Here is a 21,948-nt window from a genome sequence, read left to right as displayed (position 1 = left end):
GGGGCGGGGCGGGGCGGGGCCGCGCCGTCCTCTCGCGAGAGCGGGCCGGTGCTGGCCGTGCCCTTGCGGCGCCATGGCGGGCTACTGGGACGGCCCCGAGGGCGAGGACTGCGCGCGCCGCACCTGGCTGACCACTCGCGTCGGCGCCGCCGCGGGTGAGGGCCGGGGGCGAAGCGGGGGCCGGGGGCTCCGCGGGGGCCGGGGGCGAAGCGGGGGCCCGGGCGGTACCGACGCGGTACCGACGGGAGGCGGCGGCGGCCCGGCTCGGGCTTGGCGGCGGGAGGCCTGGCACCGGCGGCGGGGCCGCGCTGACTGACGCCGTGCTGTGTTGCAGGCTTGGTCGGGACGGCCTACCGCATCATCCTGCTGCAGCCCAGCTCGGCCCTGGCCGCCTTGCAGACGGCAGCCGCGGACAGCGTCACCATGGGTAAGGGCCCGGCGCCTCCCTCCCCCCGGCCGGCGGCGGCTTCCCGAGCGGTCGCTGCCCCGGGCCGCCCTGGCGCGGGCAGCCCCCGGCGGCGCCTCCTGCTGCAGCCTCCCCCCCGCCTTTGGCTCGGTGCTCGCTCTTGGTTGCTTTTCCCCCTGCCGCACGCCTCAGAGGCAGGTGGTGGTTGTGAGGGCGGAAGCCAAGGGCTGAAATGACGGGGCCCCCCCGGCCGGCGGGCAGCTCTGTGGACGGGGAGCTGGGGGTGCCGGCGGGCAGGAGGCTCAGCACCAGTGCGCAGGGTGCTGCTGCGGCCGCGGCGGCCACCAGAACGCGGGGTTGCTTCAACAAGGGCATCACCAGCAGAGGTAAAGAAGTCATTATCCCACTCCACTCAGCGCTTGTCAGGCCACACCTGGAATACTGCGTACAGTTCTGGTCCCCACTGTTCAAAATAGCTGTGGGCAGGCTGGAGGGGTCCAGAGAAGGGCCACCACGGTGATCCAGGCTCTGGGCAGCCTGCTGTGTGGGGACAGGCTGAGAGCTGGGCTCGTTCAGCCTTGAGAAAAGGAGGCTTAGAGGTGATCTCATCACCATGTATCAGTACTTAAAGGGAGCTACAAGGAAGACGGAGACTCCCTTCTCACAAGGAGTCACACGGTGAGGACGGGTACAAGTTACTCCCAGGGAGATTCCAATTGGACACGAGAGGTGAATTTTTCACAATGAGAACAGTCAGCCACTGGAATAATCTCCCCAGGGAAGGGGTTGACTCCGCTACGCTGAACATGTTTCAGACTCAGCTGGACGTGGTGCTGGGCCATCTCGTCTGGACTGTGCTCTCGCCTAGAAAGGCTGGACCCGCTGATCCTTGAGGTCCCTTCCAACCTGGTATGCTGTGATTCTATGAAAATGACTTGAAGGAAGTGCAAGGCTTTACAGTTGGTGTTTCCTTTTGCTGTGTTTCTGCTAACGCACTACTTATATGTCAAATCGGAACAGAATAGTTATTCACGTGTGGATAATATTTTCTGCTGGATAATGTAATCCCAGGCATCATATGGGTGATGGCAAAAGAAACTCCTGGATTGGTGCATGAAACAGAAGACCAGCCGTGTCAGCTCAGGCTGAAGATGCATCTGAGACAGTCCCTGCCTCCCATGTTCTTCTCTATTTAAAGCCATGGTCTTTATTTAAAGTCTAGGTAATGCATTTTGTGCAATCTAGAGTAAAAAGTACATATTTTCAGTGTTTGCAAAACAGCTAGGTTCTGCACAAAAGTGTAGTGGAAGCAAACTTATCTTACTCATTTACTTCATATATTTAGGCATTGCACTTAATAAATCACACTTGAAGAGCAAACGCAGTGTTTTGATAGCAAAAGGAAAGTAAGTGTGGGTTTTTCCCATCATGCAGTATAGCCAAGAAGAAACCACTTAGTTGTCTTGAATTGTCTGTGTTTTGCAAGAGAAAGCGGTCGCTGAAGAGATAAGCAGGGGACTGAGGGGCTATTCCAGATGCAGGTGCAGATCCGCAGGGCTGGAGCTCCGCTGGCTCCCTGGCAAGCGCACGGTTTTCTTCTCACCAAACTCATCTTGGTTTTCAGTCTAATTTAATGGCTTATGTCACCCCTGTCTCCCCCGTGCACCGGTGCTCTGGACTGGAAGCTGGTTCACAAGCCGTCCAGATCTGCGTTTTTCAGTTGTTCAACTCTGGAACAGGAGCTGGAATCTCCTGTAAGGAGTTGAGCCATAAAAGGTCATTATAATGGGCAGGGTAATGTAACCACTTATGATTTCGATAAATCCCATAATCCTAAACCAGCATATTGAGTCCTCTCACCAGTTCTCGCACCTGAGGAAGGCCTTGTCCTGCCCACTCTTACAAGGCCAGAAGCTGTGTGTTTCACCTACAGACTCCTTGGTCCAAAGCGGGGAAGCTGAGATACAGTCCTTGGTCTGTGGGGTTTGTTTCTTCAGTGCTCTTTTCAGTTGATTTTAGGATCAGCATCATGGCGTCTTCTGCTGAAAAACTGCAGAGGTTTGTAACATGAGCTTGTGGTTTACTGGTTTACCATAGAGATTGAATATTCTTATCCTGGACATTTTTGTTGTTCCCAAGAAAGATGAATTGAAATCTGTAGATGGTGCCTGGTAGCCAGTTCACATTTCATGATCGAGAACCTGTATTACAAACAAAGAAAGCCTTTTGGTGTATTTGCGCGACACAGCTGTTTGCCCAGCTTTTCAGTTATAGGGATGTAGGGTCTGATGGGCTGAGGTACGTAATTCAGTGGACAGGACAACACTGCTTTGCAATTTCTTAATTCAATATATGAAATGAATTTACAAAATCAAAATCAGTATACAAAAAGAATAATTTACAAACTCAATTTGTTTTTCTACTATCCAAAAACGCTTGCAAGCCACAGGCAGGCGGAGGAGCAAAGGGCCAGGACAAACGGACTCTCCTCTTAAGGAGAGCAGAGCTGTCTGCATTTCTCTGCCCGAAGCCCTGTGAGGCTGGATTCAGGGGGACTCGTGAGCTGAGTTTCAGCACAGAGCTCTGCTATCTCCTGCACCCCAGGGGAGTGCGCTGCAGAGAAACCTGCTTCTCTTCCCTTACCCCCGGCTGTTTGGGGCTGCGCCATTGCCACATCTGGAGGGGCTCTTGCTAAGTCTGAGCTAGTAACCACGCGGGATGCGGTGGCGTTTGTAGCCATCCGAACGTGCCTGCCGAGTGCGCTGGCGCCCAGCGGGGCTCCTGGCGATGCAGCTGGACCCGCGGGCACGGGCCCTGCGTGGCACAGAGGTGGCTGCACGGCTGGAACGCAGGAGGTACCAGAAGGAACCAGGTGGGACTTGTGCAATGCTGCGTGTCGCCGTAGCGGCTCGGATGTGATGCCCCTGGGGAATCAAACCAGATCTTGCTTCATTTTCCTCTTTTCTCCCAGAGGAACTGTTGTACAGCACCCCGCGTCTCAAAAACGTGCTTTGTACATATGTAATTCTCCGTACCTTGAGGGGTTTTGTTTTGGTTTTTTACCTCTTGTTTACAGCTACGCTAGGAGCTGTGTTTGGCTTAACTACCTGCCTCAGTGCCCAAGTCCGAGAGGAACCAGAGGATCCCTTGAACTATTTCATAGGAGGCTGTGCAACGGGAGCCGTCTTAGGTGCAAGAGGTAAATGTGGATAATGCCCGTCATGAGATGAGCCCTCTCTGTTTTTAGAAACCTTGCTATTAGGGAGAAATGTAAAATAATGTTGATGTCAGGCTTATTTGGTAAAGATTCATCTCAGCATGTGAATTCCATCTCATGCCAGTTTCGTTGATGCTCCGTTGTACAGGTCTGCTAAAATAATCCTGCTGCAAAGGGAGACCAGAGGGAGAGCCGAGGCAGTACTGCCAGTTATAACTACCAGTTATAACTTGAAATTGCAAGCTATGAAAAACGTAATTGTGGAAATCTGTGTTTTCTTGGCAAGAAATGTGATTTATTTTACATGGAAAATATAATCTACAATCTGCCTTGCGAGTTCTTCATGCGCTCCGAGGGACAAGCTGCATCTTGCTGCTGTTGAATCTCGTCGGGCTAGATTAGCTCCTGCAGATATTTATACAGCCCTGTTTGCTCCAGGCATTTTCAGACTCGGTGTTAAAGATGTGAGGGATTTATTTAAGTTGTAATTGTGGTGAAATAGAATTTATCTTTACTTTTCCTGGTTGCTGAGCTGATGAGAGTTCGAAGCAGGATTGTTATTTTTGTCACTGAAATAAGCAATTTAAGATTGCTTAGGTAAGGAGATGGGGGAGTGGATTACAGAAATCAATACATCAAACCACAAGCTAAAAGCATGTGAAAACTTAATTTTAAAAAATATCACTTTTCTGATTTCTCTCGGCAAGCAACGTTACTGATGGTCAAGGGCCTGTGAGTAGCTCACGGAAAAATTGCAGAGTCTGTCAAGATCTACTGTATAGTACTTGTGCCCTAATAGATCTCTTATGGTTTGCTTTGTTTTTCCAGCTCACAGTTACATGACGGGTACCATGGCATGTTTGGGCTTTGGAATTACCGCGGCTCTAATGAAGATAGGTAACAAGGAGGGCTGGAGGCTGACGGGACCTCCCAAGCTGTAAATGTAGCCTTTCTGCCCTGCAGGCTGTCTCTTGAATGCTGTATGTAATAAGACGTTGTGTAATAAAGTTACTGTCAAGTCAGCTGTTTCCACAAAACTTTGACATCGTCCGGCTGTTCACAGTGTTGGGGCTGGGACACAAAAAAGTTGGAGCCGTTGGAGAGGAAGCGTCGATCTGCTGCTCCTGCCCAGATTTCTTTTTCAGGCACAAGTCACTTTGCCTCCGTGGCTCCGCATTGCGCGTGCTGGAGGGGTACAGTTACCGTCTGCGGTCCGGTCTTTCAGGGGTTGTTCTTGTCGTTTCGAGTGGGTCCTGCAGGATTTTTTGGCAAGGATTGGGCTTGCGCTGCACCGAGACCATCAGCAGGGGCTTGGAGTCAAAACTTCTGAAGAGGCGCTTGGCTCTAGGTTGAGGATTAGGAATTTGGGGTGGGGGAAGGAGGTGTCGATTGCCCACATGGTGCTGGGGAGCCTGGGGACTCTCTGATAAGCGTTTAAGGAGGTTTAGAGCCCACAGCCTCAGGGTTAGAACTGGGGAGTAGCTGAGGTTGGAAGGGACCCCTGAAGATCTTCCTGCTCAGAGCTGGAGCAGGCTGCTCGGGGCTGCGTCCAGCTGAATTTTCTGCGTGCAAGCTGAAGGGCATCCAGCAGAGCCACCAAGGAGGGGTGGAGGGTTGAGGCACGGGATGCCCGAGGAGGCGGGCATGGAATGCATAAACTGCAGCACTGAATGCAGCACATGAACTGCAGCACGTGAACAGCACATCAAATGAAATGCAGCACATGAACAGCATGTGAACTGCTGCATTGAATGCAGCACATGAACTGCAGCATTCAGCCTGGAGAAAAGAAGGTCGGGCCTGATGTGATACCATCTTCTTCACAGCTTGATGGTTACGGAAAAGGCGGGCTCAGGTGCTCGGTAAAGGATGAGAAGTAACAAGCACAAGTTGCAGAAAGGGAAATTCTAACTACAGAGAAGGGAAAAAAAAAATCTCACAGTCGGCATAGATAAGTGCTGGAAAATGGGACTTGGAAAGGCTCTGACATCGTCATCTTTGGGGACACACGATTCAACCAGAGACAGGGGAATGGGAGGGTACAGGGACAGGGCGTTTGGGGACGGGATAGGAGTTAATAGAGCGGGGAACGTGGGCAGCAGGGGAAGTAGGGATGTGGGGCAGGGGAACGCAGGGAGCGCGAGGGGAGGGGACAGGAGGTAGGGAACCGGAGACAAGGAGGTTGGGGGCCCAAGGACAGCAGAGGAGGGGACAGCGACAGGGGACACACAGTCACAGCCATGGCAGGCTGTGCTGCTCCCTGCCGTGGGCTCTCTGGGCAGGTGGGGGTCCTGGGGGCGCAGGATGGTGCTGGGGGCGCTTGGGGCTGGGCCGAGGGGCCGGAGTCCCCGTGTGCGTCCTGGCGCCGGGGCGGGGGGACCCCTGGCTCTGTGGCGCAGGGGTCAGTGGGGCTGGGCTCCAGTTCAGGGGCGCAACGGGCGGGGGGTCGCCCCCCACGGGGTTGGGAGAGCGGGGGATTTGTTTCCCTCCGCCCAAGGGCTTTTGAAGCAGCTTCACCCTGGGCTCTGGAGGTGAGCAAGGGTTGGGGGGGCTGATGGGCCAGAGACCCCCAACAGGACCTGCCCAGGTTAACCCAGGGTTTACAGTGCCTTCCCGCTGCCTGAGGGGGGAAAACACGCCCGGCAGCTTCCACTGCCCCACTGCCTGTCCTCAGGGAACCCGGGTGTCCCCATCGCCCCGTCCCGGGGCTCCAGGGCCTCGGACCTCCCTCCGCCTCGGCCTCTCCCAGCTCCCGGCCGTGGCCACGTGTCCCGTCTGGGCTATAATTACCCGGGCACATTCCTGGGGGGTCACAGGAGCTTCCCGGAGCGACGGCAGGCGGTAAGGGGGGACGAGTGCGCGGCACGGCACAGCGTGGCATGCCGCGCGGCAATGCAGGACACAGCATACGGCATGCACCGTGCCGGGCTGTAAAGCCTGTGGCCCGAGCAAGGACACGCGACACCGTGCAAACACAGTGAGCAATGTGAGATGCCACTCGTGACGGGGTGGGGGGGCGACAGCGTGCAGCACACCGCGGTGTGACACAGCGTGCCGCACGAGGATCGGCACGCCCCAACAGTAAGCAGTGCAAGAGGGCACACAACACGCGACGTCACGCGTGACTCGCAGTGCAATGCATTGCAACATGCAACAGGCAGCGCACCACGCGACAGGCAGCGCACAGCCGTCGCTGCCGCACACCAAACAGGTGGGACGGGCGGCTTCGCCGCGGAGCTGTTCCAGGGACCAGTGGCTTTGCCACTGTTGGAGCACCAGTAGTTTCGACTGTGGGGCAATGGTTGGGGAAGGGCTTGGCGGGTTCTGCCACAGGGCGGAGGGTTTGATGGGGGACGGTGGATGGAGCTATGGGGCTGTGGCTTTCAGCTGGGGCAGCAGCGTTGGCTGTGGGTCAGCAGCTCCATCCTGAGGGTTCAGCAATGAGGTGGATGAGGGACATCAGCCTCAGCTGTGGAGCAGCAACATGGCCCGTTGGTTTCACCTGCTGGGCTGCAGTTTTGCCCAGGGGCATTAAATTCAGCTGTGGGGCAGCAGTGGTTCCTGGTGGCCTCAGCTCTGGGGCAGAGGCTTTGGCGATGGATCCAGTGGCTTCCACTGTGGGGCAGCGGCAGTAGCAGGACCCCATGTTCCCAGCCGGGGCTCCTGCCGTGGGCCAGAGGCTCTGGCTATGGAGATGGCCCCCTGACCCCCACTCCGTGTGTCCCCACAGGCAAGATGTGGGTTGCAGAGGGGCCAGCTCCAGCCCAGTGGAGCCTGCGGGACGGGGCCCACGCCGGACACTTCCTGGCCACGGCTGACCATCTCCGCACCGCAGGACAGCTGGTGGACGTGGCCGTGGGCCCAGAGGGCGACGTGGCCCATGCTGTGGTCCTGGCCTCCATCAGCTCCTTCTTCCTCCATTTCCTGGAGGGCAGGACCAGAGAGCTGCGCCAGGGCCCCCCGCCCCACGTCCCCCTGCCACCTGGGGCCACGTTATGGGGCTGGCGGGCTGTGCTGGCCTTCGCCTATGGGGGAACTGTGCCCCACGGCCGGGAGAAGGAGGTAGAGGAGGCTGCCCAGGCCCTGGGGGCCCCCAGGGTAGTGGCCGCCTGTGCCCCGCAGCTGGAGAGTGACTCCCAGGAGGGGGGTCCCAGGCCCCTGGAGGAGCAGTGGGAAACGCTAAGAGCCATGGAGCGACTCCACGCCAGCGGCCTGGGCTGTGACCTCCAGCTCCGGGCAGGGGACGAGGTCATCCCAGGTGAGCGGGGGGTGGGGGTCCCCTGGGAGGGGCTGGGGAGGGGGCAGGGCACACTGGGACAGCGGGGTCCCCTGGCAGGGATGCTGGGGGCTGAGGAGGTCGAGGTGCCCATGGGACTGGTCTGCTCGGGAGAGCTGGGGGGAGGGTGGGGGGGGGGGGCACCTGGGTTCCCACAGGGCTGCATGGTGCAAGGGTACCCTGCTGCCCCCACCATTCTTCCTCCTTCCCCCTAGTTCAGCGCCTGGCCCTGAGCTGCTCCTGTGACTTCTTCCGGGCCCTCTTCACTTGCCCCATGCGGGAGGCCACCCACGACCCCGCCGCCCCGCTGGCCACAGGGCTGTCCCCAGCCGAGCTGCGCCTCCTCCTCTCCTTTGCCTACACAGGGGCTGTGGCAGGGCCATGGCCCGCGGTCCTGGAGGCAGCCGAGACCTCCCTGCGCTACCAGGCCTGGGGGCTCCTCACCCTCTGCCTGGATGTTTTCACCCGTGGCCTGACACCAGAAACTGGCCTGGACGTGCTGGCCTTTGCTGTGGCTTACGGGCTGGCCCAGGTGGGCCGTGTAGCAGAGGACTACATCTTGGCCACCTTCCCCAGTGTGGTGGCCACACCGGCCTTCCTGGATCTTCCCGCACACGTTCTCATCCGCCTCCTCCGCTCCGACGGGCTCAATGTCCTCCATGAACTGGAGGCTTTGGAAGCAGCATCCCGGTGGCTTATGGCCAATGGAGATGGCCAAGAGGATCTAGCCAAGGAAGTCCTGTCATCTGTTCGCTTTGCCCTCATGTCTGGCCAGGAGCTGAAGAAGGTCCCATCAGTGACTGCAGGGGTAGCTGACCCAAAGGTCCTCCGCGAGCTTGTGGTAGCAAGTTTGGCCCCCATGGCCCAGCTGCCATGCCGGGTGCGTTCCTTGCAAGAGGTGCTGGTGGTTTCTGGTGGAGACAAACTGACGGCCAACCTGGCTGCCCGAAAGCCCAGCAGAGACCTCTGGTTTGCCCACCGCTACCTCAGTGCTGTGGGGCTGGTGAAGCAGGTGGAGTGGCGGGCACTGGGCCAATTTCCTGATGGCCCACGCTTCCGCCATGCTGTAGCTGTGGTGGGCAACATCCTCTACGTCCTGGGTGGAAAGTGCTACTATGGGGTCCATGACACCCTGGCCAGTGTCTACAGGTGAGGGCTACAGAGGACCTAGAGGTGCCATGTGGCACCAGGACAGAGGAGGTGTTGGTGGAGCTAGAGCTGCCCCATGGACCCAAGGCATTGTGGCATCGCAGTTGGTCAAGTGGCCCCAAGGCATTCTGGGATTGGTTGGGTGTAGGACTGGGAGGTGCCCTTCCACTCTGGGATGTTACAGGCTTTTTGGGGGTAGGGCAGGGAGGCTCCTATCTGGAGATGCCTCAGGGCATTATGGGTTTGGTATCGCCCAGAAGGAGGGGATATTCCCATGTGAGGGAACCACGTGGCCCCAAGGCATTATGGGATTGGCTGGTTGTAGCTGGGTTGTTGCCCTCAGCGGTGCCAACATCACCTCATGGCATTGTAGGTAACAGGTAGCCTCTTGCCCCTTCACCTCTCAAACCCAGGTATCAGCCTATGGACGATTCCTGGGAGCGCCTGGCCAGCATGACCTGTGGGCGGAGCTGCTTTGCCGCTGTGGCACTTGGGGATTTCATCTATGCCCTGGGGGGCACCTCGGGGGACCTCTACTGCACAGACACTGTAGAGTGCTACGACCTGGCCAACGACACCTGGAGGTGAGACGGCTCCACGTGGACACCTGCTTTCCTCTGCCCTCACAGCCCCTTGCTTTGGCCAGTGGTGCCCACTGAGTGGTCTTTGGGCCACTGAGCCTCCAATGGAAAATGAGCCTCCAGCGGCCTTTGGGAGAGGTCTACCTGGTGTTGAGCAACCGGGCCCCTTGGAGGTCATTGGGTGTTGACCAGTGATGCCTATTGGGTGGTGAATGAGTTTTTGGCCAATAGTATTCACTGAGGGTCTGTTGGCCGTCTGCCCATGAGACGAATCATTTAAACATCTTCCAGCTATGTTCATTGGGTGCTCTGTTGGGTGTTGGCTAATATTGTCCATTAGGGAGTCCACTGTGGGCTGACCAATGGTGTCTTTTGGGGTCTACAAAGTGTTGAACAGTGATGGCCCTTGAGCATCCATTATGTGTTAGCTGATGCTGCCTACTGGGGCTCGTTGGGTGTTGGCCAGCGTTGACCACTGAGCGGTCAATGGAGCCATGGCTCCCTGGGGAACTCCTGGATAGGCAGTCACCATGGGGCAGCCCTGCTTAACCCACCCTTCACCCCCTCCCTCTCTCTTTGCCCAGGAGGTGCCAGCCCCTGCCGATGGCTCTGTGTGGGCACGCGGCATGTGCCCTGGATGGTGCCCTCTACGTGTCAGGGGGGTGTGATGAGGCGTGCCAGTGCCAGGCAGCCATGCTGCGCTACATCCCGGGTGCGCCTGCCGCGCTCCTGGCCCCCATGAATGGCCAGCGAGCTGGGCACATCATGAGGGAGGCGGGTGGGCAGCTCTATGTGGCCGGAGGGCTGTGCCAGCGGGATGGACAGCCTGGCTACAGGGACCAGCTGGCCTTTGAGGTCTACAGCCCCAAGCTGGACATCTGGGTCCTCCTCAGCCCCCTGCCCCATGCCCATGTAGGTGGGGGTGCAGTTGTGCTGGGGGGGGAGCTGCTCGTACTGGGAGGGTACAGTCATGAGACCTACCGGGACACCCACTTGATCCATGCCTACCAGCCGGGCGCCCGGCGCTGGATCACCCGGGGCACCTTGCCCCATGCCTATACTGACCTCCAGGCTTGTGTCCTCACTGTACCCTCCGCCTTGCGTGGCCCCAACTGCCCTGAGGTCCCCTCGAGATCTCCTGACACCCCCAATAATACTTAGAGGGGCTTAAAAGCTCTGCAGCCCATACTGGGATCCCCAGGTAGCATCCATGGGCACCTCTATGGGACAAAATCACCCCCAGATCCCTTCCCCACAATGGGTTCCTCCTGTGGTTTCCAGCACCCCCCCACCCCCAGGATACATGCCCTAGACTGTAGGGACCCCATGGGACACAAAGACTCCCCACACTGCAACCCCGTGCCTCCAGGAACTCGTTCCCCTGCCCTGACCCCTTCACTGGGAGCTGGGGATCCCCCATTTCCCCCTGCACTTGGGTTGAATAAAAGTGGCTCCTGAACTGCCCATCTGGGTCTTGTTGTTTCTGCTGGGGAGCCCGGACATCCAGGTGCTTCTCGCAAGGAACAGGAGGAGAGCAGGAGACCAACGGCCCAATTGTCCTGGATGGGTGGTGGTGGGGACCAGGCTTGCCTGGATGCCTGGGACCCCTGGGGAGCAGTGGGCGGAGGGCACTGGGGCTCTGGGTGCCTGTGTTCATTGGGCATGGGGGAGGGTGTGCGTGTGTGTCGGGATTGAGAGGCCCCAAGAGGGCTGCATGGGGGATCCTGAGGGAACAGGAGAGTCCTGGGGGTGCCAGGGTTTTGGGGCAGATGGCAGGGTAGATGGGGGGCATTGGGGGATCCTGGGGACTTCGGGGTTCCTAGGTGGTTCTGGGAGGTCTTGGCTTCCTGGAGTGACCTGGAGTGCTTGTCGTGTGCAGAGGTGGGAGAATCCTAGGGAGGACTTGCACGGAGAGGCAGAGGTAATGGGGATTCTGGGAGATATTGGGGTACCAGTGGTATCTTTGGCGAGGGAGTTGAGGGTCCTGGGATGTGTAAGGGAGGGTTTCAAGTTCTCCTGGCTCCCCAAAACAGTATTTTAGATGTGATCTAATGAGTGCTGAGCAGAGGGGGATAATCGCTTCCCTTGGTCTACTGGCTGTGCTCCTGTTAACCCAGCCCAGGCTTCAGTTGCTCTCTGCTGCAAGGGTGCACTGCTGGATCTTGTTCACCTTTCTGCCAACCAAGACAGGCAAGTCCTTTTCCGTAGCTCTGCTCCCCAGCCGCTCTGCCCCCCCACCGGCACTTTTGTGGTCTTCCTTCCGAGGCACAGGACTTTGCATTTGTCCTTGCTGACTTTCATCAGCTTTCTGTCAACCCTTTTCTCCAGGGTGAATGGTGCTCCCTGAATGGTAGACCTGTTGGAAGCATACCAACTGATCCCTCCCAATGTGGTGTCATCTGCCAACATGATAAAAGCATGCTCGGTCACCTCCTCCATATCATCGATAAAGAGGTTAAACAGAAGAGTTTCCAGTGCAGCCCCATGTTACCAGCATCCAAGTGGAGTATGATCCATTAACTGGTGCCAACTTTCACACCGCTTTTTACCTGTCCAATTCTCCAGCCATTCAGAGCTTGATGGCCTAACTTGGGTGCCATGACATTGTGGGAGAAGTGTCAAAAGGAGGTCAAAGCTCCTGGAGAGGCGAGAGCTGACGCGTGCTGCCCCACCACAGAGCCTAAGCACAAGAATGTGAGAAACAGCACTGTTACAAAACTAGAAAAGGCATCCTTAATCACTGACATTGCTATGTAAGACCAGAAGGGGCTGAAAAATATCCCAAGATGTAGTAAAAGTATCTATTAAAGGAAAATAAAAACATCAATGTAAAGAAACAATTCAAACTGAAGTACTGGGGCTCTCTGGGGTCTCCCCAAGGCCACCCGTGTGTCCCTTGGATGCTTTGAGGGTGTCCGAGGTCTCTTGGGCTGTTGCAGTCATCGCTAGAGTTGTTCTGGGTCAAATTTGGGGTCTCTGGGGCTGTTCCTGTTGTCCCAGCAAAGAGGGAGAGAGTATGGTGGGGTCAGAGGACAGCACCAACACACAGACAACCGCAGAGCTGGTGTGTCCACAGGCGCACTAGCACGCGTGAGCTTGACTAGCAGACGCACTTGCATAGAAGGATGCTCACCCCAGCTGGCCAAGCACAGGCACAGGTACCCTTCTGTGGACCAAGGAATTAATCTGGCAGAAGGCCTGCTGACCCGCCGTAGCTGGACGGTACGGTTGGGACAGTTAGAACTGGAATGGTTCAGACTGCAAAAGTGATTCACGTGATCTTGTCCCTGCATTTGTGCACCAGTGCTGGGGCCTGGCGTTCGAACCCCGCCAGCGACAACCTCTTGTCTCCTTCTCACACCTCCCAAAATGTTTTGGTGACTTCTGCACAGGTGGTGACAAAGTTTGGCCAGCCCCTGGACATTTCGTCCCAGTGTGATCCCTTACAAGGCACATCCATTGCCCTCTGAAGCCTTCCGCCCTCCTCCCCCAGTTCCAGCCATCCCACGATGGATCACGCAGAGGCACCAACACCAACCGTTTCCTGAACTTATTACATGACAGCGGGATGCTTTTCCCTTGTGATTCAATCCCACAGTGAAGGATCATACATTTGGGGCAAAAGTCAGGAAGCTGGGTGTAAGCAGACTTTTCCTCTCTATCATCTTCACTATTCCAAGTATTGAAGACAATTTTGTCATTCGCTGTACCCTGCCAGGACTATGGGAGGTCCAATGAAATGAAAGTAGCACCCATTTGAAATTCAGACAAAGAGAATATTTATTCTGTGATTAACAACCTAGCACTGAGTTGAAAGCATAGCGCAGCTTTATGTGCCTCATTGGAACAGAAGCAGTTGGGACACGGAGTACAAAGTAAGCTCACCCCGAAAGCAGGCAGTGTCAGCCCCAAACTATCACCAACCGGTTTCGGACATCTTCTCCCTCTGCCAAGTAGCCAAGTAATTATTTCAGTGTGTGAGAGTAACACTAGGGGAAGGAGCTGGATGGCTTTCCCCCAGGCAAGCAGAACTTTCCCTTGTAAAACAAGGGTACACGAAGCAGAGCCACGACCCTCCATCTCTTTCTCTGAACGTACGGAAGCATTTACAAGGTGTTGCCAGCATATTTCACTCTGACATCACCGATGGCCTTGACACCCCTGTCCAGGCTGTAAGCAGAAGGGGTCCTCAGGGAGCTGAGGTTTGTGACCATCAGCTTCCTGGAGAACGACTTGAATGAGGCATTCAGAGGACTGTGGTGGACCCACAACTCCTTTGTGGTGCAGAAAGAAGAACTTGCAGGAGGACTGCGCTGTGTCCCCAGGTCTTTAATCGTGCAGTAAGTGACCTCAGGGCACAACTCTACTTCCTTGATGGTACAGAACATGGGGCGCTGGAGGGGGCTTTTGAAGCTGCTGAGATGCATCACAGGGCTTTCTGTCGACTCCCTCCACCTCATCAGCGGATACTGCACCTCTTGGGTCTGCAGGGGCTTGCGCCAGGAGGGCAGTCCCACCAGACACATCCACGCCAGCACGCCCGCTAGAGCCAGCGCGGTCAGGACCAGCAGAACCAAGCAGGCCAGGTAGAGCACCCAGTGCAATAGGCAGCAATGCCGCAGCACTCCCTGCCCCCACTGTGGACCCTCCCCACCTGCCCACGAGCGCAGCACGGCCAGTCCTGGGGTGGAGCACGGGCAGAGGGGAGGAGGTGGAGGGGAAGGTGCGGGCGGGGTGAAGCGTGTGGTGCCCAGGGGAGCTGGCGGCGTGGGGGCATGAGTGGAAAGCACGGTGGTAGAGACCACTGGTGTGGTCGACATCAGAGGAGATGAAGATCTGACAGTGGAAGAGGCCTCTAGCAGGGTAGTAGAAGGCACTGCCGTGGAGGTGGTGGGAAATGTGCTAGTGGACACCATGAGAGTGGGATAGGTGTTGGTAGTGCCGGTGGCGAGGGTGGTTTGGGGACGGCTGCTGGTGCTGGGGGGTCTGGTGATCATGGTGGTCGGCAGTGAGGTGGTGGAAGCAAGGGTGGTGGATCTGTGGGGGGTGCTGGCAGGAGCAGCAATGAGGGTGGTGGCAGTGCTGGGGGCCTGTGTGGGTGCGATGGTGGGACTGGCTGGCGCAGGACCAGTGGTGCTGGGAGCTCTGGTGCTTGTGGTCATTGCAAGCAAAGTGCCTGGGGCGAGGGTGGAGCTACAAGGGGCGCTGAGGGGAGGTCTTGTGGTAGCACGGGGAGGTCTTGTGGTAGCGAGGGGAGGCCAGGTAACAGCATGGGGCATGGTAGTGTGCTCTTTGGGGATGGATGGATGTGAGGGGAAGGTGGTGATCCTGGTAGCTTTCTCCATCGTTTCTTCCCCCTCATAGTAGTCATCCTCCTCCTCAACTGCATCCCCCATGTTGTGGCAGTTGGCCTTGAAGTAGATGATGGGCTTCCCCAAATGCTCAGGGGGGCTGTGGCACAGCACCTTCTCAGGGGCAACCTCCACCTTTGTATTCTCCAGGCCCCGCTCCGGCTGGTAGACACTGCCATAGTTCTCCCGGATCCAGGTCCGCAGGTAGTGCAGGTCGCAGCTGCAATGCCAGGGGTTCTCAGTGAGGAAGACATAGGCGAAGAAGTGCCCCTCAGGGAAGAAGTTGGTGGGCAGGGTCTGCAGGCGGTTCCCTGAGAGCCAGAGGGTCTCCAGCTTTTCCAGATCCTGAAGCAGCTCCTTGGGGAGCTCCGCCAGGAGGTTGTCCGAGAGGTCCAAGTACTTCAGTGCCCTCAGCCCCACAAAGGCCTCCCGGGGCAGTGTCTGCAGCTGGTTCCCTCGCAGGTCCAGGTCCTGCAGCAATGGCACAGTGAGGAAAGCCCCCGGGGCCAGTGTCACCAGGTTGTTGTGGGCCACGGCCAGGTGGGTGAGCTCAGGCAGGCCGTGCAGGGTGGGCAGGGTCCTCAGCATGTTGTGGGAGAGGATCAGCTCCCTCAGGGACAGCAGCAGGGGCCCGGTGTGCAGATCCACCAGCCTGTTGTCGGTCAGGTCGAGGTCCTGCAGCTGGGTGAGGGGCAGGAAGGCAGCGGTGGAGAGGGACACCAGCTGGTTGGTGTTGAGCAGCAGGATGCCCGTGTCCGCGGGCAGGTCTGGGGGCACCACGCTGAGAGCCTGCCCTGTGCAGTTCACCTCCAGGAGGTCCTTGACCTTGTTAATCTCTGACGGGCAGGATTGGCCTGGGTTGGTAGTGCCGGCTGTGGGCAGCAGGGCCAGGAGGACGAGCGGGAGCAGGGCAAGGACCTGCATGGCCTGGAGGGGAAAGCCAAGAGGTGTGGGCACAGGCAGGCATGCACCTACATGTCACCTTTCTTCCCGCGCAAGCACCGTTCGCAGCAGAGCTGGCGTCCCCCGCCAGACCCTCTGGGAGCCCTCTGAGCCCTGCAGCTCCTCCCTGGGAGGATGAAAGGGAGAGATGAGTCCCACACCTATTGCCAGCACCCACCCCATCATCTCATCCTTGGCGGGCAGCAGGTTCAGCAAGGAGAAACCACCTCTGCCCTTTTGCTCGCCTCATCCTCCTCTGTGGGAGGGAGAACCCAATTCATGCACCTCCTCATGGCGGTGCCTCCTCTGCCGGGGTGGCTTTGCTGCCCTCAGCACTGCAAAAGCAGTGGCTCCATGGTGTTCACGTCCCTGCATACCCACACCAACCCCAGCCCAGAAAAGCCATGTGTTGGAAGATGCTCCCTGAATATGCTCTTACTCAACGCCAGCTGAGCCCTCTGCTTGATTTGGGTTCACAAGGTAGGGGCACGAATCATGTAAAAAAAGCTTCCCACCCACAGATGTGGCTACCCCGAGTGCTCGGCCCCTGATGGACATCGCTTCCTTGGGACTCACCCGTGGACCCTCCAGCATTTGCTCTCCTGCCGCTTCGCCTCCCTCCTGCCCAAGGACCGGGCGCTGCTCTGGCAGCAGCGCTGGTGGCGGGGCTGCCCTGACCCTCTATCAGCACACCCAGCTGTGCGAAGGGAGCTGCGGCTTCCTGAGTAGCCAAACCCATCTCCCGTCCTTCCGCACAGCCCTTGCTTTAACTGTGCTGCCACACCATCCTCTCCTTGGAAAAGTCTCAGCCAGAGAGCAGCTCCATAATTTCTTGCTTCTGCACAGTAAAGGAGGGAGGGCTGCACAGGGGAGGAGCCCTTGCATGCCCCCTGCCCCCCAGGCCGCACCTTTTTACATCCCTGGAAGAGGACCCCTTGCACAAACGTCTGCCCCTTCCTCTGCTTCAAGGCAGCTCTTTCTCAGCACGCTCTGGGCTTCGATCCTTGAGGCACCTCAACCTGGGGACCGCAGCTTAGTTGGCATAACAGTGAGAAACAGTTTCTGCACGTTACCTCAGCTCGTTTGTTGTGGTGTAGGCCAGGGATCCTTTCTTTCTGGCTTGCCAGGAAAAACAAGGATGGCTCCTCTGGGGAGCTGAGAGGCAGCTTCAACATTTGTGGGAGAAGCCGCAGCACAGACCAGGCCAGGAGATTAGAGGCAGAGGAAGGAGCTCAGTTTTGCAGTTCCTCCTGCTGTCTGTTCCTGCAGCCAAGCTGTCTCCAATTCGCCGGCCCATGGGTCACTGCAGAGCATCTTGGGCTGCAGGGCTGGAGGGCCACCCAAAAGCTGCAAGGGCAGACGTTACAGAGGAAAGGAGATACTGGTTTTCTACTGGTTTTCCATTCTGTGGATTGTGGTGGGTCAGCCCTGGCCAGCAGCTCAACACCCACCAGCCACTCACCCACTGCCTCTATAGAGGGATGGGGGAGAGAACTGGAAAAGCAAAAGTGAGAAAAAAAACCTTTGCGGGTCAAGATAAAGACAGTTTAATGAGTGAAGGAAAGAGAGAGAGAAAAGAAGTGATGCAAAAGCATTCACTCACCACCTCCCACCAGCAGATTGATGCCCCACCAGTTCTCAAGCAATGGCACCTTGGAAAAATTTCCCCTCCCCAAGTTTTATTGCTGAGCATGGTGCTACATGGTATGGAATATCCCTCTGGTCCACTGGGGTCAGCCGTCCCTCCTGCGTCCTCGCCCAGCCTCTCTCCCACCCCCAGCCCACTTGCTGCAGAGGCATTTTAGTTCAGCTTGGAGCAAGAGGGCTGGAGGCAGAAGCAGAGGCAGAACTTGAGGGCCTGTTTTTTTGTCTCTGCATCAGCAGTTTCCAACCGAAAGCACGGGATAGGAAGGAAGAGAGCAAATGTAACCCTGGCCTTCTCATGGGATCCCAGGGATTAAGCCTGCATGTGGTTTCCCCTCCTCCACAGCAGTACTCTTACCCTCACCCTGGACCTACGGCATCCTCCGTGACACCACGGTCTTCCATGCCACGGCCCCACATTCCCAACCCACAGCCCTTATCATTGCTTGTGCCTCTCTGTCTCCCTTTTCCAGGACACCTTGAACCTTCAAAAGGTCCTTCACCCCACCTGCTTCACTCCCTGAGCAGAAGACCCAAGCAGTCCACTGTGACAAGCCTTGCTGAAGGGGAAGGGGCACGCTGTACTGGAGGAAAGGGGTGCACAGGCCAGGAGTCATCTGCAGGCACACTCTTCCCATGGCTGGTTACAAGCAGTGAGGAGGAGGCCAGGAGAGATCCTGGGGTCCTGACATCCAGGTGGGGAGAGTAAAGGAGCAGGGACGGTGTCTCCTTGCTGAACCTGCTTCCCTCAGGTGAAGGCAAGAGGAAGATGAGGGTTACATCAGCCATCCTGCAGTGATGGTGCTTTTGCCCCATGTTTGTAGTCCACTCTTTCATTTCTGTCCTAGGTTCACGTTTTGTCCAGCCCATCAGCTTCCTCCCCTGCTCCAGAGCCTGTTCTCACACCCTGGGGGTTGATCTCCCATGAGACTGTTGCCCCAACCCTGATTTCACCCACAGACTGTTTCCAGTGGGTGCTTGGAGGGAACAAGGTGACCCAGGCTGTTTCCCATTTTCTTTAGCACCTCACCAGCACCATATGTGACTCTGGGAAATAGGAAGCAGATCGTGAGGTGACGGTGCCTGAGGGTCACAGAAACATGCAATGGCATCACCCCTGGCTTGAGGAGCACGGTGCTCCTTCTCCAGCACAGAAAGTGGGGTCTGTATCTTCACCTTCCCACCAGCCTTCTTTAGGGACATGGACGTCTAAGTACCCTTCAGGCCCTGGCAGCAAGGGCCACCCTCATGCTGCCTGTTCCTGTAGACTTGTGACACTGTTCACAGGGGGCTTTGGAGCACTCTGTCCCTGGGTCCTTTGATGAGCCCCCGGCTACTGCAGGCCTCACAGCTGATTTGGCATCTGCTGCTTTGCGTGGGCTTGTGCACAGCAAGGAACAAAGCAGAGACATGACCACCAGCCTCTGGGAGCATCACTCCTGGGGGCCGGACAGGCCTGGAGAGAAAGGTGAAAGCCCTAATAGCATCTCTGAGCTGTTTCCTTCGAGCTCCTCCATGGCGGGAGGACGGAGGTGCCCTGGGCTGAGCATGAACAGACCTACCCTGGCACACATGCAAGTGCATCCTCTTTCATTTCCGAGACGCTCATGAATTCAGCAGTAATGGTGAAGCCTTCCCTTGGGAAGGTCCATGTTTGCTGGACATCCGTTGAATGGACGATCTGGTGCGAAAGCATGTCTGGCCTTAGAGGAAGCACATACTTCTATTCTCCCCTTGCAGGTGGCAGTTTCCACTACAGCAAAATAATCTGGAGTTGCCCCAAAACACACCTCAATATGAGATGCCCTTCTTCATCTGAATTTTTGGTTTCTCCAGCTTCATTTCAGCCCACATGGGACATTCTGAGCCTGCTCCACACTCCTCAGCACTGTAAGCAAAAGCAGCTTTTCCTCCCCCAGAATGACTGACCAAAGGTGAGATCCATCTCACAGTGTTAGACGTCTCCAGCTCACAGGTGAGCTCGTCACCTGGGCTTGTGCGGCAGGCAGGCGCGGGGACAAGCACAGCCATGGACCGATCCCACTGACATGCCTTTGTCGTCTCCTGCAGGACGCGGTGAACCATTTTCTCAAAAGTGACTCCCTACAGGCTAAAAGGAGGTGGAGGCAACACCTCAGACACAGACGTTTGGTGCTGACACACGTACAGACAAATCCGGCTGAAGTAACTTTATTCTGTACATTTAACAAATGACCCCTGTTGGGGGAGTGTCTTTTCAGTGGAAGTGTTGTTCAACAGGTAGGGAACGAGGGTGAAAGGTGACAGTCATGAGTTGCAACTGGGGAAACTCTGACCAAACGCAAAGGGTTAATTCTTCCCCTTGAGAGAGGTGCAGCACCAGGACAGAGGTCCAGAGAGGTAACGAGATGTCCACCCTTGGAGATCCTACACAATCCAGCTGAACAAGGTCCAAAGACACCTAAGGCAGCTTTGAGGTCAGCCCTGCTGTGGTTGCAACAGAAACCTCCACAAGTTCCTTCCAACCTAAATCCTTCCGAGTCTGAACTCCTGAGGTGCCCTAAAAAAGCCTTCTCTTAATCCCCCCGCCTTCATCAGGGCCACATTTTGAGCCACGTCCCAGGACCCAGCCAGACCCAAGGGTGGACTCTTTTCCCCTCAAATGATACCAGTGGAAATGTGAAGATGGGAATCTCCTCATCAACACTGAAAAATGCCACCCGTCCCTCTTCATAATCCAGAGAGACCCGGATCCGCTTGGGAGTCTGGATTTCAGGAAGGAGAGTGCGATTAGGGGACGTGAGAGCTTGGAAGTGCCCTGCCCACTGCCCCACTGCCCAGATGCCCTCCTCTGGTTTAAACTCAATCTCGCCCTTCCTTTTCACGTCTTCTCTAGAGACTCCCACAGTCCATCCTCCTCCATCCACCGCCTCCACCTCCCAGTAGTGACTCCCCGAGGTGAAGCCTTCACGGCCCAGCACGCAGCGCCACGGGTTAAATCGCTCGGGGATGTCGGGGATGTCCTGCCGTGTGTCTTCACGTTTCACACTTTTGCAGTCATCAGACAGGACAAGGTCGCAGTGGGCTGTGTCTGGATCCAGAACCACCTTCACTGCAGGAGAGACGGAGCCAACGCATCAGGGCAGAGCTCACCCCAGCAGAGATCTTTGCTGGAGCTGCATAAGGAAGAAGAAAACGGGTGCAAGCGATAGCTGGCAGACTGCGGCATGGGAAGCTGCGCAAGGTAACGATATTAGTGCAAGGAACAGAAAATAAAGCAGAGATGACATTTTGCAGAGAGGGAAGAGGATCATCAGCAGACCTCCAGGCTCAAGAGGTCCCCACGTCTCTAAAACACAGCCAGCATTGCCTACTGAGGACCAGGACTCCAGATTTGCCTGAAACTTGGGCATGCACCAAACGAACAAGGGGTCTGAGTGTTACACTTCCTCCCGTAAAGTGAGGGTCAGCAGAAGCATCCCTGGTCCCACCAGCATCACTGCAGGAGAGGAACTACAGGGAAGGGAGATTAGAGCAGGGAAGGTGATCCAGCACCCTGAAAGATCAAACTTTAATTACCTTCTTCTATAGGCACAGCATATCTTCTCCATGCTTTTTTTAAAAAAGAAAAAAAAAAAAAAAGACACAGATGAGAGGTAATCTGAACACACTTGTACTGGATTAGCTCAGGATAACGATATGCCAGTGTAGTTGCACATTTTCTGAATTGTTGCTATATTTGTGAAAGTCATCTCACAATATGTAGCTTCAAACCTTCAATGTCTAGCTACATGAAAGGGCTCCATCCATTTTCTACAAATATAACCACGCTGCCTGTCCTGATTCAGACATATATTTATGGTCTGTTTGTACTTTCTTTGAAAACTGAAAGAATTTTCTTCTTAGTATAGAAGGGTTACAGGGAATAGCTTAAAAACACATAAAGGAAAATAATGTTTCTGAAATTAGTTCAGTATTTGCTACCTCTTCCATTCCCAAAAGGAAAATCAAAACCAGCGCATACGTGCAAAACCCAGATGAGAAAATGGCCCAACTGAAGTCTCCCATGTAGGAAGGGGAACGCTACTCACCAAGTTCTTCAGCTTGCTTCTCTGAAAAAGAAGATAGATCAGCACAAATGGGTTGTGGGATATCGATTTGGATATAACCTCTCCCATAACCGCCTGCACATGCAGGAGGGCAGGTTTCTGCCAACGCTTGGCAATGCAAAGCCCTCTCCCGCCCCAGCCTGGAGGTCTGCTCTTCAGGTGATGGTGCAGGTTGGCCTGCTCAAATCTGGGTCTCTGGGAGGTCCTCACCTACAAGGGACCTGTCCTAGGGCACTCGCACCTCGCCCGCGCCACCGCTGCAGTCATCCGTCCCCAATCCCAGACACCGTCCTC

At 56.4% G+C, this 21,948-nt stretch overlaps 3 protein-coding genes across 3 annotated transcripts in view; 1 reads left to right on the top strand and 2 right to left on the bottom strand.

The window, feature by feature from the left end:
• Positions 1–39: 39 nt before the first annotated feature.
• Positions 40–11,067, top strand: KLHL33 (kelch like family member 33). The gene is made up of 6 exons (XM_082331371.1): positions 40–155; positions 335–427; positions 7,354–7,881; positions 8,115–9,048; positions 9,462–9,632; positions 10,214–11,067. Exons 1-6 carry the CDS (start codon positions 74–76, stop codon positions 10,788–10,790), a joined length of 2,385 nt encoding a protein of 794 aa, XP_082187497.1. The 5' UTR covers positions 40–73; the 3' UTR covers positions 10,791–11,067.
• Positions 11,068–13,414: 2,347 nt separating this feature from the next.
• On the bottom strand, positions 13,415–16,969 carry LOC309599691 (uncharacterized protein). Its single transcript, XM_082331372.1, is given in 3 exon segments — positions 13,415–15,907; positions 16,499–16,570; positions 16,572–16,969. Coding segments are annotated over 3 exon segments (2,334 nt in total). The 5' UTR covers positions 16,662–16,969; the 3' UTR covers positions 13,415–13,735.
• Positions 16,970–19,740: 2,771 nt separating this feature from the next.
• Positions 19,741–21,948, bottom strand: part of LOC309599596 (butyrophilin subfamily 1 member A1-like) — a 10,100-nt gene continuing 7,892 nt past the window's right edge. The window contains exons 5-7 of the mRNA XM_082331144.1: positions 21,570–21,864; positions 21,125–21,157; positions 19,741–20,657 (exon numbers count right to left, since the gene is read on the bottom strand). Of these exons, the coding sequence (XP_082187270.1) occupies positions 20,140–20,657; positions 21,125–21,157; positions 21,570–21,864 (846 nt within the window). The 3' untranslated portion in view covers positions 19,741–20,139. The remainder of the gene's footprint in view (positions 20,658–21,124; positions 21,158–21,569; positions 21,865–21,948) is intronic.

The sequence above is a fragment of the Platalea leucorodia genome, assembly GCF_965183815.1.
Source record: "Platalea leucorodia genome assembly, chromosome: 21".
In the NCBI taxonomy this organism is placed as follows: domain Eukaryota; kingdom Metazoa; phylum Chordata; class Aves; order Pelecaniformes; family Threskiornithidae; genus Platalea; species Platalea leucorodia.
The sequence above is the reverse complement of the archived record's forward strand: the minus strand, read 5'-3'. Positions and strand labels throughout refer to the sequence as shown.

Bases quoted from the DNA above. Each gene is read 5' to 3' on its own strand.
- KLHL33 (XM_082331371.1), top strand. From the start codon at position 74: ATGGCGGGCTACTGGGACGGCCCCGAGGGCGAGGACTGCGCGCGCCGC. The intron at 9,049-9,461 runs GTGAGGGCTACA...TCTCAAACCCAG, and splicing joins ACCCTGGCCAGTGTCTACAG to GTATCAGCCTATGGACGATT. The intron at 9,633-10,213 runs GTGAGACGGCTC...CTCTTTGCCCAG, and splicing joins CTGGCCAACGACACCTGGAG to GAGGTGCCAGCCCCTGCCGA.